The sequence below is a fragment of the Myotis nattereri genome (genome assembly GCF_964212035.1).
Source record: "Myotis nattereri genome assembly, chromosome: 3".
In the NCBI taxonomy this organism is placed as follows: Eukaryota; Metazoa; Chordata; class Mammalia; order Chiroptera; family Vespertilionidae; genus Myotis; species Myotis nattereri.
The window spans coordinates 186,582,358-186,600,847 of NC_138077.1; the positions used below are offsets into that span (position 1 = coordinate 186,582,358).

Consider the following 18,490-nt stretch of genomic DNA (forward strand, 5'->3'; position numbering starts at 1 on the left):
AGAGGCAGAAAATAGAATGGTAGTTGCCAGAGGTTTGGCAGAGGATAGAACAGGGGAAATGGTGGGGATATTGTTTAATGAGTATAGAGCAATGGTCAGCAAACTCATTAGTCAACAGAGCCAAATATCAACAGTACAACGATTGAAATTTCTTTTGAGAGCCAAATTTTTTAAACTTAAACTATATAGGTAGGTACACTGTTATTAACTTAATTAGGGTACTCATAAGGTTTAGGAATAGCCACACTCAAGGGGCCAAAGAGCTGCATGTGGCTCGCGAGCCGCAGTTTGCCAACTATGGGTATAGAGGGTTTATAAGATGAAAAGAGTTTTGAAAAATGAGTTGTGGTGATGGTTGCATAACATTATGAATGTATTTAATATCAATACACTATATATACTTAAGGATGATTAGGATGGTGAATTTTACGTTGTGTGTATTTTACTACAATAAAACATTTTTAGCCCTACCCGATTTGGCTCAGTGGATAGAGTATCAGCCCACAGACTGAAGGGTCGCGGGTTCGATTCCGTTCAAGGGCATATACCTCGGTTGCAGCTTCACCCTGCTCAGGGCACATGTGGCAGGCAACCAATCGATGTGTCTCTCTCACATCAATGTCTCTGTCTCTCCCCATCCTTTCCACTCTCTCTAAAAATCAATGGAAAAATATCCTCAGGTGAGAATTAACAATATATATATAATTTTAAGAATATTAGGAAGATATATACATATTAAAAAAAAAAAAGACAAAAGGGGGGGGGGGACTAAAGAGTTATCAAAAAATGAAGTTTGTGCCTGGCACATAGAGGACACTCCATAAAGAATAAAGGTTAAAAAGGAAGAAAGTGAGATGAAAAATACAGTGCACAAATTTTGAGTCCAGAGTGAAACATCAATGGCACTACATACCATTTTGTCTACTCTTAAAGCAAACTTTCAAGTTTAATTTTCTTCAACATTCTTAGAAGATATATAAAAGTAAGATTTTCATTGCAAGAATATACAAATTTAAGTTGATCTATCTTCATAACTATATTCTTATAAAATGTACATATCTTGCCCCAGCTGGTTTGGCTCAGTGGATAGAGCGTTGGCCTGTGGACCAAAAGGTCCTGTGTTCGATTCCAGTCAAGGGCACATACCTGTGTTGCGGGCTTGATCCCCTGTAGGGGACATGCAAGAGGCAGCTGATCAATGATTCTCTCTCATCATTGATATTTCTATCTCTCCCTCTCCCTTCCTCTCTGAAATAAATAAAAAATATATTTTTAAAAAATGTACATATCTTGAAGACATTTTAATTCTTGTTTGACAAATTAAAAGATCACAAAGGAATGTACATTGTAAACAATAATCATATAAATCTTGACCAAAAAATAATTTATCTTAGTTTTTCTAAGCTATACCTTAAATACATAATTTGATTTCATTCACTTCTTAGAAATTAAAAGATATAAATGGATCACCGTCACCATTAACAATGTAACATGTTGCCTCAGTCACTAAATTTCATATGAATGAGAAAAAGAAAATCCAAAGAAAGATAAACATCACATGATCTCACTCATTTGTGGAATATAATGAACAAAAATAGATCCAGGGACATAGAAGCATTGAACAGACTGTCAAACCTCAGAGGGAAGGCAGGAGAGGGTGGGAGGGGGGAAGGGTAAGAGATCAACCAAGGACTTGTATGCATGCATATAAGCATAACCAATGGACATAGACAGTAGGAAGGTAAGGGCATGTGCTGGGGAGTGGGAGCAGCTGGGGAGAGGTCAATGGGAGGAAAAGGAGACATATGTAATACTTTAAACAATAAAGAATTTAAATTTTAAAAAAAGGAGATGAAGTTTAAAAAATAAATAAAAAGAGAAAATCAAGAAGATAACGAAACCCATACCTGTTCCAATGTGTTGGGAGGGTTTTGTTGGATGCATGGCACCATGACAGACATTTTGCTGAACATTACTCTGTGAGTGGATAAGGCCAGTTTGTGTAAAGAATTGATTAAGAGAAGAACAGAGATCAGCAAATTGAACCTGATCCAAAGACCAGTTCTTGAGATCTGCCTGTCTCATACTCTCCATCAAACCTATGAGAAAAACATTGGAAATAAAGTTAGTACAGTTCTGTAAATATTGCAAGGAAAATAGCAAGACAATTTTTTTTCAGCCCTCAAAATTTCCACTGATAGTGATTTTCCCATGCAATGAAGAATGACATTATAAAATTATTCAAAGTCTGATTCTTTTAGATGTGGCCAAATTGTTTTCAGAACTCTTATCTGTGACCCTCTATTTCAACTGGCCAAAAGACAATTATAAATTTTACAAAGTGTTGTTTATAAGCATACTACCAACAGAAAATAAATAAAACACTATGTAAGGAGATATTTATTTATATTATAAAGAAACTTATAATCTACTAGAGAAAACAGGATGTTTATTTGGTTATATGTCAAAAAGAACTAACACTCACCTTGGAACTGTGAAAGGTCTACATCTGACCAATTAACACTGCTAGCAATTCGACAGCTTTCTTTTAGCATATCAAGTGTGGCATACCAATCATTTGAAACACCTATAAAAATAATATTAACAATATTATGAATCTTGGATAGTGAAAGTTTGAAGTATATGGTAAGGGGAGACAATGAGTTGACCTTATTCCTGACATTGGCAGATCGATATCCAGTTTTACAAACAAATTACATCATGTATTGGGGCAATCTGCTCTGTGAGACAGGTAGGAAGGCTATCATTTCTCTCCATTTTACAAATGGAAACAAAAAACTGAAACCAGAGTGGTCAAGGTCACTATAATAAATCGAAGACTTGAACCCAGGGCTTATAAGCTCTAGAAAGCAACCCATGATGGCATTTGAAAACTGTCAATCTTGGTAACTGCTCTTTACATTTGTACAGTACAAATGATGACCAGGCAAGACAAGTCATACAAATAAGTATTTCCCCCAATATAAAGTTCATTTTCCTGTCTTGTTGTGACCTTCAGAGGTACGTTCTTTATAACTTAAAGGCAGGTACACATTTAGAAGCAATGTGCAGTTCAACTTAAAAAGCACTGACTAAGGGAGGTAAATTAGATTGTACAGCAAGAGATGTTTCTTACAAAGCAACCTTAAGAGTGAGAAATCCCTCAACACAGTTCTCCTGTCAAGGTAGCAAATTCTGTGCTTGCTGTCCAAATTACCCTGTTTTCAGGATCACCCCTGGATAGAAGAACGAACGAATAAAAAGAAATTTTTGCTACTTCACAGATAACTGTATCAACTACTGGCTACTTGTTTACAAAATTCTGCCAATTATGGATTAATAAAATAAACAATGAACCAGAGACAACATGACCCTACCCTCAGGCAACTCATAAGTCAGAAAGAAATTTGTTGGGGGGGGGGGGATTAAATTAATGCCTCAAGTGAGCCACAAACATTCAAGTCTATCCGACTTTCAGATCCTATAATAAATGCTGACTTGGCAACACAAAATAAAGCAATCTCTGCAGAGAGAGTGGCTGAGCAAACCCCTACCCACTCAGTAAATGTTTATTTTAATCCTTTTAGAATAACTGGTATTACAGGCTCTGAACTCTGATGAGCCAGGATATAAATTCCAGATCCACTACTTATTAGCAGTATGATCTTGAGCAAATTGATTAACTTCTTTGACTTACACTTCTCCTATCGAATGTGGTAATCTACCCTTGTTTTAAGAGAATATGAGATAATGTATCTAACTTGCCTTGCACATAACAAGCATTCAAACAACTAAGTTCCCTCCATTCCTTCCCTGTAAAAGACAACGTGCTTATTATTCCCATCTTATAAATGAGAAATTTATAATTCAAAGAGACTATTATCACAGCCACAATCTTTCCTAGCTCACAAGGTAGAAGTCTATTTTCATCCTCTGGTAAGCTACCACTGGGATAACAGGCCATTAAGGGCACATCATAGGTTGCTTTCAGCTATAATTGTACTTTTTTCTCCCCTGGCAATCATTAGACTTAAAGATCTCAAAATAACTTCAAGATGTTTTATAAGATAGACTATCAAAGCAGGAACTATACCCAATTTTCAATTTTATTCTAGATTTTATTCTACTTAGAATTAGTAATAGAAAACAAAATAAATTGTTAAAGGAAACTCACTAAATTCCAAATACTCTGGTATGCATTTTTTACCTTATATCATTTAACACCCCTCAAAAAACATATTATTTTTCCACACTGTAAATAACAAGACGGTTTTAGAAAAATTTAAGATATAAAGCAAAATCAGAATATAAGAGACCATATGCACTACCCAGCTCATTTCCCTGACAATAGTTTAACTGCCTGAAACAATGGTCAATTTTTAATTGGTGAATAAGAACTACACTGTCTAGCACTTAGCAATTGTCCCGCCAGGATAAAAAAATCTCATCAGTGATATGATTGGTAATTGAACAACCAGGCAAGACAAGAGAAGGACTGTACTTTGCACAACTCCCAGGGCCCCATTCACCTTATAGTCTATATCTGTGGCACCCCTTGGAGTTCTTCAGTGCAAAGACTGCTTGGTCTATAAGCAATGTCATGTCAGTTAAGCATCTCACCAGAAACCATCAAGACTATCTGAAAAGTAACGAATTTTCAAAAACATCAGGATATGAAAAATGCTTTCTTCCTTTGCAAAATACCATTTCAAAATGAGCTACCCGGCAGGAATTAAGCAAAGGAAGAAATAGTGGAGATATTCACTGAATACTTAAATATAAGGACTAGGCATTTCTTATTTGTATTCTCAATATGATGCTTATAACAACACTGTATGGCAGTGTACTTTATTTTTATAGATGAGAAAACATGACTAAAAGAAGTTAAGAAATGCACCTGAAGTCCTAAGAGTCATAATGAGGATTCAAATCTATGTATGTTCTCTCTTCTGTATCACTGAATCCTAAGAGATTGCAGACTGTGCATTCCATTCTTCTTTCAAATACAGCTGACCCTTGAACAACACAGGTTTAAACTGTGTGGGTCTGCTCACATGCTGATTATTTTCAATAAACATACGATCGATAGTATTTTCAATCCCTAGTTGGGAATCTGCAGTCATGGAGAGCCAACTGTATATACTGTTCTACACCATTTTATATAAGGGACTTAAGCATCCATGGATTGTGGTATACCAAGGGGGTCCTGGAACCAACCCCCTAGGCAGACTGAGGGATGATTGGGAAGTCAAAAGTCATACACATATTTTCAACTGGTTAAAGCTCCTAACCCTTGCACTGTTAAAGGGTCAATTATACTCACAAAAACACTTATTTTCCAAAAGAACAAGAGATAAAACCATGAAACCTGCAAGAGTTGCTGAATTTGTCTATATTGCCACAATACATTTTAATCAAGAAAATCTCCAGTTCAATCTATGGACTAAATGAGTTACAAATACAGGATTAGAGCAAGGAAACACAGAAGGAGACAGATGAAGAGAGAGTTGGTCGTAAATACAGGTAAGTCCCAGATAACAAAGAACAGATCTTAATTCACAATTAGCCAGAGTCAGGAGACAAAAACTTACCAGAATTACAGGATACTTGTTGTGGGGTTGGGGGTGCCTGATGTGTTAACGTCTGATGCTGATGGTTCGAATGATGCTGCATGTGTTGATGTGGAGAGGGGTGTTGGGGATGAGGGGACTGGAGCTGGCTGTGTTGTTGTGGAGAAGGGTGCTGGGGATGAGGGGACTGGAGCTGGCTGTGTTGTTGTGGGTGCGATGCTGGATGCTGGGGACGCTGCGGATGCTGTGGTAAACCATGTGGTCGATGGGGTGGATGTGGAGACGGCTGTGTGTGTATCTGGGGGTGGGACAGCGAGACCTGTGCAACCGAATTACTGCCTGTGGTATTGAGGCCACTGCCATGACTGTTGGAAAGGTTGCTTTGGTTGCCGTGTGGGTGAGAGCTCACTGTACTGCTAGGAGAGTGCTGATAGGAACACGAAGTATGGGACTGCTGGGAAGATTCAGAAGGGATGTTCATCAAACCTAAAAAGTCAGAAAAAGCAAGCTCACTTATGGTCAGATTGTAGTTATATTTTAGAACAAAGGTTTGCAACATTAGAGAGCAAAGGCATAAGTTGTCAAAAGGCAACTATGTTTCATTTTAACACATGTTGATGGTTTTGAAAGCCAATAAAAAGCCCCTTGGTGGGAGAAAAAGATGTGTTGATAGAACATCCACCATCCACTGGGCTCTATAACTGAGAATAGTAAGAAACATCATTCCTTGCCCTTGAGTAGCTTATGCTCTAGTTACCATGCTCTAGTTATTTATGCTCTTCTACTAGAGCAGTGGCTCTCAACCTTCCTAATGCCGCGACCCTTTCATACAGCTCCTCATGTGTGGTGACCCCCAACCATAAACTTATTTCCGTTGCTACTTCATAACTGTAATTTTGCTACTGTTATGAATCGTCATGTAAATATCTGATATGCAGGATGTATTTAGGCAACCCCTGTGAAAGGGCCGTTCGACCCCCAAGGGGCTCGCGACCCACAGGTTGAGAACCGCTGTACTAGCGTCTAGTAGAAGAGAAACACTTCAAGAGATTATGTCCATGTCTAGTCCGTGTGGCTCAGTGATTGAGTGTTGACCCATGAACCAGGAGAACATTCCGGATCAGGGAACATGCCCAGGTTTAGGCCCGATAGGGGGCATGCAAGAGGCAGGCAATTGAAGATTTTCTCTCATCACTGATGTTTCTATCTCTTTTTCCCCTCTCCCACTTCCTCGCTCTAGAATCAATCAAAACATAATTTTTAAAATAAGCGATTATGTCCAATAACATTAGTGGGGATACAGGAACTTTGTTTCTTGCCTATTCAGGTAGAAAGGAGCTGGAGATATAGAGAAGTCTTCCCTGAAAAGGCGGTATCTGAGCTGAGTCTTAAAAGACAAATAAAGACTAAGCAAAACAAAACAGCCATCTCCATTATTCTTTTTGATTACTTTTATGGAACATTCTTGAGACACAGTTTAGGGGTTAAGACTACATATTTTATAGCACCAGAAAGTAAAGTCTCTGCACTGCACTTGGAAACTCTGGGAAGTTATTAACCGTTCCAACTCACAATTACCTCAACTATAAATGGCATGGTAATAGCATCTACTTCATAGAGTTGTGAGGATAAAATGCCATAATGCAAGTGCAGGCTGCAGGTTGAGCTCAGTAAATGCTAGCTTTTATGATGATGATAATGCCAGAAGTGCCTAATGTTAAACAAAATGTATGTTTGGTATGCAAGTGGACACACATTTTAATAAATCTATTGCAAGTATGGCTAATACCATGTCTTGCTGAACCAAACACAAAAAAAAGTTACTAAATTTAAAATAGAATACTGCAACATAGTGTCAGTCAATAAAAGCTTTTTAAGCAAAATAAAAGTATTCTCACTTACTTTTTACAAAATAAAAGTATTCATACTTAATAGTCAATAGTATTAATGGTAAAATTGTATTAGAGTACATGGTAAGATAATCTTAAAACTTAGTACATTAAGGTTTTAGAGGTACAAGAGTTAAAGTTCTTGCCTTGGCCTGGAAAACTGTCATTTATATGGAATCTATAGCATTACAGTAAAATGAAAGAAAGCAGTGATTTCATTATCTATGTCCATAAAGGCCTAGCATTTTAAGTGACAATCCAGATATGATCCATACCAACATTTTCAATCCCAAATTATTTTTAAATCAAATGAAACAAAGTATCTTTCAAAAGCCCAATATGTAAAACTGATAAATGTAAAGTTTCCTTTTTTGAGGTCAGGGAAGGTCTCCCTCTTCATCTGCACACTTTAACTCCCCAAGACCTTCACAAAAGCCAAGGACTCCAAAGAGAACAATTTAAAAACCAATCATGTAACCTAGTCTTACTTGTTTTACATATAGGGATGCTGAGTTCTAGAGAGGTGGCATTAAGTCAGTTGACTTTATGGTAGAACCAGGACTAGAACCCAGAATTCCTATCAATGCTCTTTTGTTTGTTTGATTGAAATAGCATTATGGGCTTCAGAAACCTTCACCATTGTTATTTCAAAGTTAGTAATTTTCTATTATGACCACCAAGGTCGGGTCTGCTTAGCAAAATCTTACATTAGTTCTTTTTGTACTTTTATAGATAGAGAATATAAGACAAAATTTAAAAGAATACACAATTCTTCCTTTAGCCAGAAAAACAAATTTCCTATACAAGCTATTGATATTCATTGATATATGTAATACTTGTATATAACATTAACTTTCGCCATAATATCTGACAATCACATGTATTAAAATGTAAACTCTATAGAGATCGGGATTTTTGTCTAAAGGATTTTGTTCACTGCTGTAAATAGGTAAAATCTCTGAGTTATAAATAATCTGTCAAATAAACTAGGAAATATTTCTACAGTAGAGTTCCCAACAATGTGTGACTAGTGTCAACGTCTGACTAGTGTTCTTTGGGGAAAAGACAATGTGTCATCTTGATCCTATCACATGACTGACTAAAATTAAACCAGCAACTAAAGGCAGAGTAACACATAATAGCAGCTTTTAGTTGATATAATACTGAATCTCAACCAAAATCACTTTTGGCGTTTAAATCTGATTTAAATATGTTGTATAAAACAAGGACCCAGAGCATAACACTAAGCAATGTGTTGACTTGTAAGTGCCATACGTGAAAGTACAAATTTGGTGCTAATACTTATCTTTTTGCTAATACCAGTCAGAACAGAAAGGCAAGGCACATCTACTCTGTGGTACAACATTTACCACTAAAATGATTCCCATGGCAGACATCACTAATTAGCCATGGTAGTCTTTCCCAGATGGCACAGATGTAGTACCAGATTCAACAGAGCTCTAGGACACCACTAGATCAAGTGAAGTAGGCAGGCAAAATGAAATTTATCTGCCATTCTTGTGCTACGATATAAATATACACAGAGCATAGTAAAGGCACAAAGAGCATTCAATCCTGATCATGATGATAATGTTCTAAGATCAAGGAAATATAACAGCTGCTATGTGAAAACAATTCTTAAGAGAACATTTTATAATAAAAATTTACTTTACAAAAAGTATTAAAAAAAAACAAAAAACTCACCTTGCTGACTAAGTGACTGCTCAAAAACTGACTTATAAAGGCTCCGAAATGAGGCACTGAGATCTTCAAAATTATATTCTGAGAAATGTAGTTGTTTGTCTCGTTCTGGAAGGTTGTACTGTGGCTGCTGCTGGGGAGTTAATGACTGAGAGACTGGTTCTGGATGATTTGTCACCTATCATTAAAAGAGAATACTACTAATTTAGTAGCTCTATATCAGAATTGATTTGTTATGTAAAATACATCACTGAAAATATTAAAAGTTTTCAGAATCCAAAGGAAATATTTATTTCCCCATCTGTGGCTTTTCCATCCTCTGTTTAAGTTGGGGGTGTACATGAAGTACAGACCACAAAATTGTTAACCTGGATCTTGAAGAACCATAGGTATTTAATCCAACCTCCATATTTCACAGAAGAGGAGAAAGTTCAAAGAAGATAAATGACTTTCTCAATACAAGTATGTGATGAACTAATAAGCCTGGACAGTTTCTGTAGCATCTTCATTTGATTTCTATAAAAATAATTTCATCTCAAACACTATATTATGAAACTACTAACATTTCTTATTCATTTATTCAATTAATCTTTAAACATTTACATTCAAATACTATGAGTACTTTGATCAGTTTTTGTGGCACTGCCCAAAACAGCAAGAAACTTTAACACATCTAAGTCATCATTTCTAGGGAAAAGTTTTTTATTAAATGAAATGAAACTGAGGGGAAATGAAAAATGAAGGATAAATGACAAAGGAGATTCTGAGAAAAACAAAATACAGCTTGTGGCAAAGGTAGATTTACAGTTGTTCGTATGGAAAATAATACAATAATCTATTCTCTCTATATAAAACCCTAATATGCAAATAGACCAAATGGGGGAACTAAACAACTTGTTGCTATGACATGTGCTGACCACCAGAGAGTGCGCGCAGAACATGGCAGGCGTCAGCAAACCGCGGTACATGGTGGGAACCGGCAAAGGTGGGATGGTGGAGCAGGTGAGCAGGGGCACCAGACCAAGGCAGGGCTCTGGTCGCTGTCATCAGGGCAAACCTCTGGTGGCTACTGAAAATTCTTTGCTCCAGTGCACCAGTCCCGCCTGGTGCGAGCACCTGCTGCCAACGCCAGAGCCACTGCTCGTACCCACTGCTGGCTCCCGATGCCGGCCCAGATTGCCCCCCAGGGCTTCTCCACTTCCCCCTGCTCCTAAGGGTAATCGGGGCAGCAGCCACCACTCGCACCTGCTGCTGGCATCAGCCCCAATAGCTGCGCTCCATCAGTGGATGCAAGCGGGCCGGCGCCATCAGCGCGTGTCAGCGGCAGGAGCAGGGCTACCGGCAGACACGGGACAGGGGGCTGCGGCGGGAGGGGCCAGACAGGGGCGTGGAGGATGGGCCGAGACTGCCCCTGTGCCCCCCGCAGCCTTGCAGCCCACAGTTCCTTTCAAGGTGCACGAATTCATGTACTGGGCCCCTAGTTAATAAATAATAATACAAGTATAAACTGTCTCGTATATTCACAACTATAAACCTACTTTTGCCCCAACCTGTATGTAGATCAAGGGCTTGCGCTATGCAAGAGGTTGAAAAAGCACCAGAAACATGTACAAAATAAAAATTATCTTTGAAGGTAGCACAACTAGAAAAGAAAAAGAAAAAAGATCAGCTGCATCTCTTAAAGACTATATCAAGGAGTGGTAAACCACCATTTATTTAGTGAACAATGTGATTATCCTGAAACAGGGGATGATGACTGGTCTTATGAGGAGCAAATTCTCATCAACCATCCTATCTTGCCGGAGGCAGCTATGGGGGCAGTTTCTTGTCGACCTTGCCATCTTGCAGCAAGTTGCTGAGACAGTTTCTCATCTGTCTCCCTGTTTCCAGTGAGACAGGGGACTTTCCACTTTATTCCTGTAGGGCATAGCTACAAGTTATACAACTGCTTAGCTGCAGTACAAAATTTGTTCTTCCACTTATAGTGACCCACCATATATGTAGTCTGTCATCTGGCTCCTCTAATTAGGGGTTGTCCAATGGGATGTGACACCATACTGATGCAGCTTATACTGTCTGTATGAAGAATGAAACTGTCTCAACGCATCTGGGATCTCTATGTCCTTATAAGCTCAATCTATGGATATGTGATAACTCAACCAGCAGCTGACAATGTACTGTTGTTTAAGGAGTGCTTGATAACCAGCTTGATATCTTGTTGTTAAATGAAAAAAAGCCGTCTACAATGTCTTTCTTTTAACAGAGAAGTTAATCCTTCTTAGGCGTACTGTTATAACAGACATGTCTGTTCTTACTTCTCTCTTAGTTCTACAAATGTTTTTAACTTTTTTCCTTATTATATTTTTTGATATAATATAGGCACTCTGTGCTCTTTAATTTCTTTTGGTTTCAAGATTTTTTATATTTAAATTATTTTCAAAGCTACTTAAAATCATTAAATCTTTGCACAGTTTGCTTCAATACTATTCAAATAGTCCTTTAATATCATGACTTTCTCATTACTGAGTGTTTTAATTCACCTCTTGATCAGCTATAAAAAAAAATTTTTTTCTTCTTCAGTAAGAGCACATGAAAGGATAGAATGTTTTGTAAGCTCTCTATGTCTTTCTTTTAGCGTCACATATGAATGAGAATTTGGCTGGACATTAATATTTATAATCCCAAACCTATTAACTAAAATTCTGCATAAAGTATTCCATTATCTTCTGGCATTTAGTATTAGGAAAAGAAGTATGATTTGTGTTTCTTTGAATGTACCCTATTTCTGTTCTCACAGAGTATTTATATGAATGATTACTTCTGAAATTTTAAAATCTGTCATGATGTGTTAAGGTTATAGGCTTTTTTCCCCATTAACTTTTCCAAGAACTCAGAAGCCCTTTTAATCTCTGTTTCTTCTAAAGATTGCTTCTGTACCAACTATTCTAGTATCTTCTTCAGGGATACTTATAATTCTCAGTTCTCCATATCTATTCTCTTCTTTCACATAACTATTCTTTCTCTATCTGCTTCTTCTGCATTATGGGAGAATACTATTTTAATTCCCCTTTTCCCCAGAGCATTGATAACAGTTTTACAGAATCACGTTTCTTTTTACCTACATTCAATAGAATTTTAATTCTGCTCTGAGTTGTTTTCCTTGTGTTATTTTCTTACTTCAGTCACCACCCCCATCCCCATTTTACATCTTTGTCCTGTATAAGTTTTTACGTATTTACTCATACTCATGAGTGATCTGGTACCATCAAATTTATACCAAGAAAGTGTGGTGGATGGCTCTTAGACTCTGTTCTGTCTACTGGTGAGGATAGTTGCCAGATGATTAGAAAAGAAGTATCAGATAACTCAAGGGCCATGTACTCATATAATAGGTAACCAAATCAGCACAGGAGCAAGAACACTCACACAGGTCCCTTAATTGCATAGCTTTGTTTTCCAGACAAAAATTGAAATACAAGACTGGTTACGAATTTGGTGCCAGGTTCATTCTAACCTTTGAGGTTTATAGAATCCTCTTCTCAAATCTGCAGCTGTAAAATAAGGTGATATACACAAACATCCTCTAGGCTTTTACCAAGGACTCAAATATAGCTATGCTAGACTGAGGTATAATCTTTCTTCTATTCCAACTGCTCATCACTTGGACATAGAACACATAAACCAAAATATGTAACATAGTACACAATCATATACTTGTATCTAACTTGGTAAAATACAAGTACCCAATTAAAACACTATCAAGGTAGAAATCTGCTCGACTTATCTAAGCTAATGAATTGATCAGTGAAAAATATACATCTTCATTTTTTATTAGCATTTCAATTACGTTTGGTTTAGTGTTAAGCATTAAATGAGTACTCAACGAAGAATTTAACTTCATCAAGACTTACCGGTGTATAACTATGCACACTTCCAACACTATTCAAATTAACAGATGCCAAACTCTGGTCTGAGAGACTGTTGTTAAGGCTACTGCGTGGACTATCACTACCATCCTGATCAGTGTTGTACAATGTTACCTAGATTGCAAAGAAAAGCAACATTTGAGTAAGTAGTTCCTACTATAAAGAGTACTTTTTAAGCAACTCTACAAAAGTACAACTAGCTGGAATATGGAATAAAAATAAAATGTTAGTGGTCTTTTCTTTGGTGCCTACCTACCCCAATTCCATGCCCTTCACTGCTAACTCTATGCTCACTATGAAATAATTTACTCTCAAACTATAGGACATATACTATCCAGAGATACATAAATTCAATTTACTATCAGGTACAATTAGTTCATCAACTTTTGGTAAGGGGATTACAGTAGACTTTAAATATTCCTACAATGCATAAATTTATTTTTATTCAAGCTTTAGCAAAACTCCTGTTCTCTATCATAATTTTAGGCATCAAAAAAAGAACACAAAAAATAGAATTTAAAAAAATCAGATATCAGTGTTTATAATACTGAAAATTGGACACTCTACTATCTAACACATTTGTAAAATCATAGGTATATAATCTAATATTTTAAAGTAATAATAATAATATGCTAATATATAGTGGGCAAAAGTAGGTTTATAGTTGTCCATATGGAAAATTATACAATAATTAATAAGTAATAATACAAGAATAAACTGTTTCATATACTCAGAACTGTAAACCTACTATTTCCCACCCTGTATATATGCATTAGACATTGTTAACATTGTTATCACACTGTTAACAATGGTTAACTAGTAGGAGCTGGGTATTCCTGAAGACTTTATCACAGATAGTATGTATTTTTACAATGTTCAAGTTTGTTAATAATAAGCATAATTTTTAACTAGAAATAAACAAAAAAGATTTTAAAAGTAACCTAACTATTCTTCCTTCAAGGTTCTATTCAGATGCCACTACTAACTTTCCTTTCTATGGTCTCACTTCTGTGGGAAAAATTAATACACTGGCTTTACAGTCTCACTAATTTTTATCATTTTTTTTATCTATTACTAGACTGTTAGCTCCTTGAGTCACCAATAAGTAATCATACACAATATAGTGCTTTCTGCTCAGTATACAATTATAAATATTTGCTGAATTTAATACCCAATTGGGCTATACTTTCTGTCTGTGCAAAAAGCAGTCATGCTCAATGCTCACAAACATTTGCCAAAAAAGGCTGAATATGTTGAAAACTACTAGGCGTATATGCTTCTACACTTAAGGCAAAACGAAACTGTCCCATATTCAAATTCATATCAGTAGGGAACAATTATGTGTCTAGAAACTAATAAAGAAGAAGAGTACAGTAGTCCCCCCTTAACCAGTTTCAGTAACCCACAATCAACCACAGCCCAAAAATATTAAATGGAGAATTCCAGAAGTAAACAATTCATGAGTTTTAAATTGCGCATTGTTGTGAGTAGCATGATGAAACCTTGAGCTGTCCTGCTCTGTCCCATCTGGGAGGTGAATCATCCCTTTGTCCAACATACCCACATGGTGCATACAGTACAGTAGGACATTTTGAGAGATCACATTTCTATAACTCTATTCCAGTATCCTATATAATAAAAGGCTAAGATACAAATAGACCTAACAGCGGAACAACTGAACAACTGGTCACTATGACGTGCGCTGACCACCAGGGGATGCGCGGAACATGGCTGGCGTCAGCTGCGGCGTGATGGTGGAGCAGGTGAGTGGGAGCACCAGACCAAAGTGGGGCACTGGTCACTGTCATAGATGCGAGCCTCTGGTGGATACTGAAAATTCTTTGCTCCCACGCGCAGGGGTCCCGCCTGGCACTCACACCCACTGCCAGCACCAGCCCCGATCACCCCTCAGGGTTTCTCTACCTCCCTCTGTTCCTGAGGGGTGATTGGGCCGGCCACGCTTGTACCCGTTGCCGGTGCACGGCGCCAGTCCCATCACTGGGCACTGTCAGCTGGTGCGAGTAGCAGCTGCTGCCCCAATCACCCCTGTGGACTTCTCCACCTCCCCCTGCTCCTAAGGGGCGACTGGGGCAGCAGCTGCCACTCGCACCCAATGACAGTGCCAGCCCCGCTCACACCTGCTGTTGGCGCCGGCCCCAATTGCTCCATGCCTGCCCCAATCCAATCGCTCTGCACCGTCAGTGGGTGCGAGCAGGGCCGGGGACAGCGCCATCAGCACATATGAGCAGCGGGAAAGGGTCTGCCAGCAGACAGAGGATTGGGGGCTGCGGTGTGAGGGGCCGAATGGGGGCGCAGAGGATGGGCTGAGACCACCCGTGCCCACCATAGCCTCGTGGCCCACAGTTCCTTTCAAGGTGCATCAATTCATGCACTGGGCCCCTAGTTTTAAATAAAAATCCGAAGTGTGTGGCAGTGAAGAATACCCAGTAGTTAAAAGGCACTGCCTTGATTTGTGCTCCTTTGAAGTTACCTAGTTTTTTTTTTCCTCTGATTTTCTAAAAATATTTTTTTATTGATTTCAGAGAGGAAAGGAGAGGGAGAGAGAGAGAGAGAGAAACATCAACGAAGGAAGAGAATCACTGATCAGCTGCCTCCCACATGCCCCCTACTGGGGACCTGGGCATGCGCCCTGACTAGGAATCAAACCATGATCTCCTGCTTCTTAGGTCCACGCCCAACCACTGAGCAATGCCAGCGGGCTCAGTTATTATTTCATTTTAGCTCTATAGTTTCCTCTTCATGGTTCCATACTGATTGCAATTCTCTAATAAATTTTCTGTAATTCATCTATATTCTTGGACATATTAGTTATTTAAAAATCATTACCTAGATCACTTGTGGATGTTTACATTGTTCCCCCCTCTCTTGGTATTGAATTATTTGGTCCTTTATCCTGAAGTGTCTAGAAATTTTGATTGAAGGTGAGACCTTACTTATGAAAACTTGCAAAAGCTAGGGTGATGTCATCTTACAAAAAGATTTTTTTTTTTGGCAAGTAGAAGAAGAATAGCATACCATCCTAATAACAAATTTGAGCCTGGTCTATTTTGATTTGCTCTTACTCATAGAACATAACCCTTCTGAAGTATCAACTTGGAAGCCTGGGTGTTTACGATGGCCCACTCCATTTTAAAGGTCCACAAACTATAATTTTTGTCTACCCTTTCTCTCTAAGGTTGCTGAATTCTGGTTAGTGAAAAAATCTATTTGTCTGAGCCCAAGCACATGCAGGTTAGGAGTTAGCAAATGCCTTAAGTGGATGTTGCTTGCAAAAACATTAGCTTACTTCTGAGATTTCTCAGGATCTTAGCCTCAAACCCTGACTGTTTGGTAGCCCCAAACTTGTTTTTCTCTCCCTAGCTCAATGACTGCTCTAGGCTGCTTTCTATTTAGCCTCTATGTCATACACTGAGAATTGGGAAATGTCTCAAGGGAAAATTTGCAGGACTAATCTCAATGTGTTTCCTTTTTTTCTGGAATCCTGGATGATGAAGTCTTGGTTGTTTTGTTCTCCAATGCCTCCCCCCTCTTTTTGGTGGGGGTGGTATTTTATATAGACAGGCAGAACTGATTATAGTTATTTATAGAGACAGGTTAGACTGATTATAGTTATTCCATCATATCTGGAAGCCAAAGTCCAAAAACTGCAGCTCCTTTGATTCCCATATTTAGTCATGAAGACCTAGAATTACTATTTCCTAATTGTTTCCTAGTAGCCACAACTATCTATGTTTAGGCCTCACTATCTCCTACTTGGACTACTGCAAAGACCAGTATTGGATATTTCTGATTCCAACCCATCTGCTTTACCAGAAATTCTCAAGTCTAGCTGGGTACCATTAGGGATGATTTTTGAAAGTACAGTTTCCTGGGCCCTATCCACAAGGATAGTAATTTATTTGATAGGCATATAATGGAATCTGGGAATCCCATCCTCCCCGCCCCACCCCCACACACCTCTCCTAAGTGATTCTGATGAAATTATTCCATAGATTGATATTTGGGGAAAAATCATTACTTTACATCTCATCTGCTAGTTTCCTTTCTAAGTTGGAAATCTGATTAGTCTCTCTGATTATATAATGTCTTCTGTTTATTCATCTTTCTACAAATAAAAATTCCTATGTATACTAAATTAGTGCGATGTGTACATGTACTATATGTGTTTATGCATGTCATGAGTGAGTGGAAGAGTGAGAGACAGAGATAAAGAAAGAACAAGTGCAGCACCAGAGAGAAGATGGTGATAGCAAGACTAAAAGAATATGAGCATGAGTGTGAGAAATGTATGGCTTCAAGGTGCTTATGGTCTAATAAGGGAGGAAACAGATGCACACATATGACTGAGTTACTTCATGAACCTCCAGAGCCTATTCAGGGTTTTGAGATACAAGATTTAATAATTACCTTGTAAAGAAGAGACATCTGTATCCCACTACGTAGCTAATGAGTTGGCACAAAGTTTTTACTCTTTGTTTCAAAAAAAAAAGGAAAAAGAAAAATGCAGCAAACTACCACATACTATTTTCTGGGTATGTTAGTAAACTCAAACATCTTAAAACAGGTTGATCACCATTCCAATGAACTTTATGAGTTTGTCTAAATTATTTATTTTGATTTGTTGACTCTCTGGGAATTTGACAATCTTTTTTACATATATTTAGAGGGGTAGTCAATGATTTTGAAACAAATTGACACAATAAAATGTTGACTCAAAAATTCTACCAATGAGAACTGGCAGTATCAAGAATTTCATATAGAACTTCCCAATAAGCATCTTCCAATTTCTCCAGAGAAATATTTTCTTCTCACTGTAGAAGAACACTGTAGATTCAGCTTTCAAGCTGACAAATTTATATCATCTTTAAATTCAACCATATAAAATTCTATTGTTATTATAAAGGCAAATTAAATGTATTACTCAATGACATTTCAAAAGTGGTTTTTAAAATGTAATTACTTTGTTAGTCACAGTGTTGATTGCCAGAGTTGGAGAGGCACTTCCCGAAATAATACACTCCATTCCCAAAGAATCTGAATCTATGCTATATGGAGTTGAGGCCTAAAATACAAGAACAAAATAAATAATTATTAGCTTATATATCCAGCAACTTTAATACAATTTGAAGGTATGTCATCAAATTCTCCAGCATTCAGTTTTGTACTTTCTGAAAATTAACTTAAACAACTAAGCAACAATGGAAAGACAAGAGTAGAAGAAACATGGACATCCAAATTATCTTGTGGAACAGAGATGGTTATCCATCTGATCCACTATCAGCTTGGACTTTTACCTGAGAGAAATAAAACCTCTCTGGTTTAAGCCTCTCCGGGTTTTTTTCTTCCTTTGTTAGTGCAATCGAACAATATCCTAAATATCGCA

The 18,490-nt window shown here is 37.7% G+C and overlaps 1 protein-coding gene across 1 annotated transcript in view; it reads right to left on the reverse strand.

Moving 5' to 3' along the window:
• The window catches only part of FOXJ3 (forkhead box J3), a 99,331-nt gene that overhangs the window by 10,600 nt on the left and 70,241 nt on the right, over positions 1 to 18,490 (reverse strand). Inside the window, exons 5-10 of the mRNA XM_081085585.1 lie at positions 18,068 to 18,169; positions 13,072 to 13,200; positions 9,164 to 9,338; positions 5,592 to 6,056; positions 2,486 to 2,587; positions 1,908 to 2,099 (exon numbers count right to left, since the gene is read on the reverse strand). Of these exons, the coding sequence (XP_080941711.1) occupies positions 1,908 to 2,099; positions 2,486 to 2,587; positions 5,592 to 6,056; positions 9,164 to 9,338; positions 13,072 to 13,200; positions 18,068 to 18,169 (1,165 nt within the window). The remainder of the gene's footprint in view (positions 1 to 1,907; positions 2,100 to 2,485; positions 2,588 to 5,591; positions 6,057 to 9,163; positions 9,339 to 13,071; positions 13,201 to 18,067; positions 18,170 to 18,490) is intronic.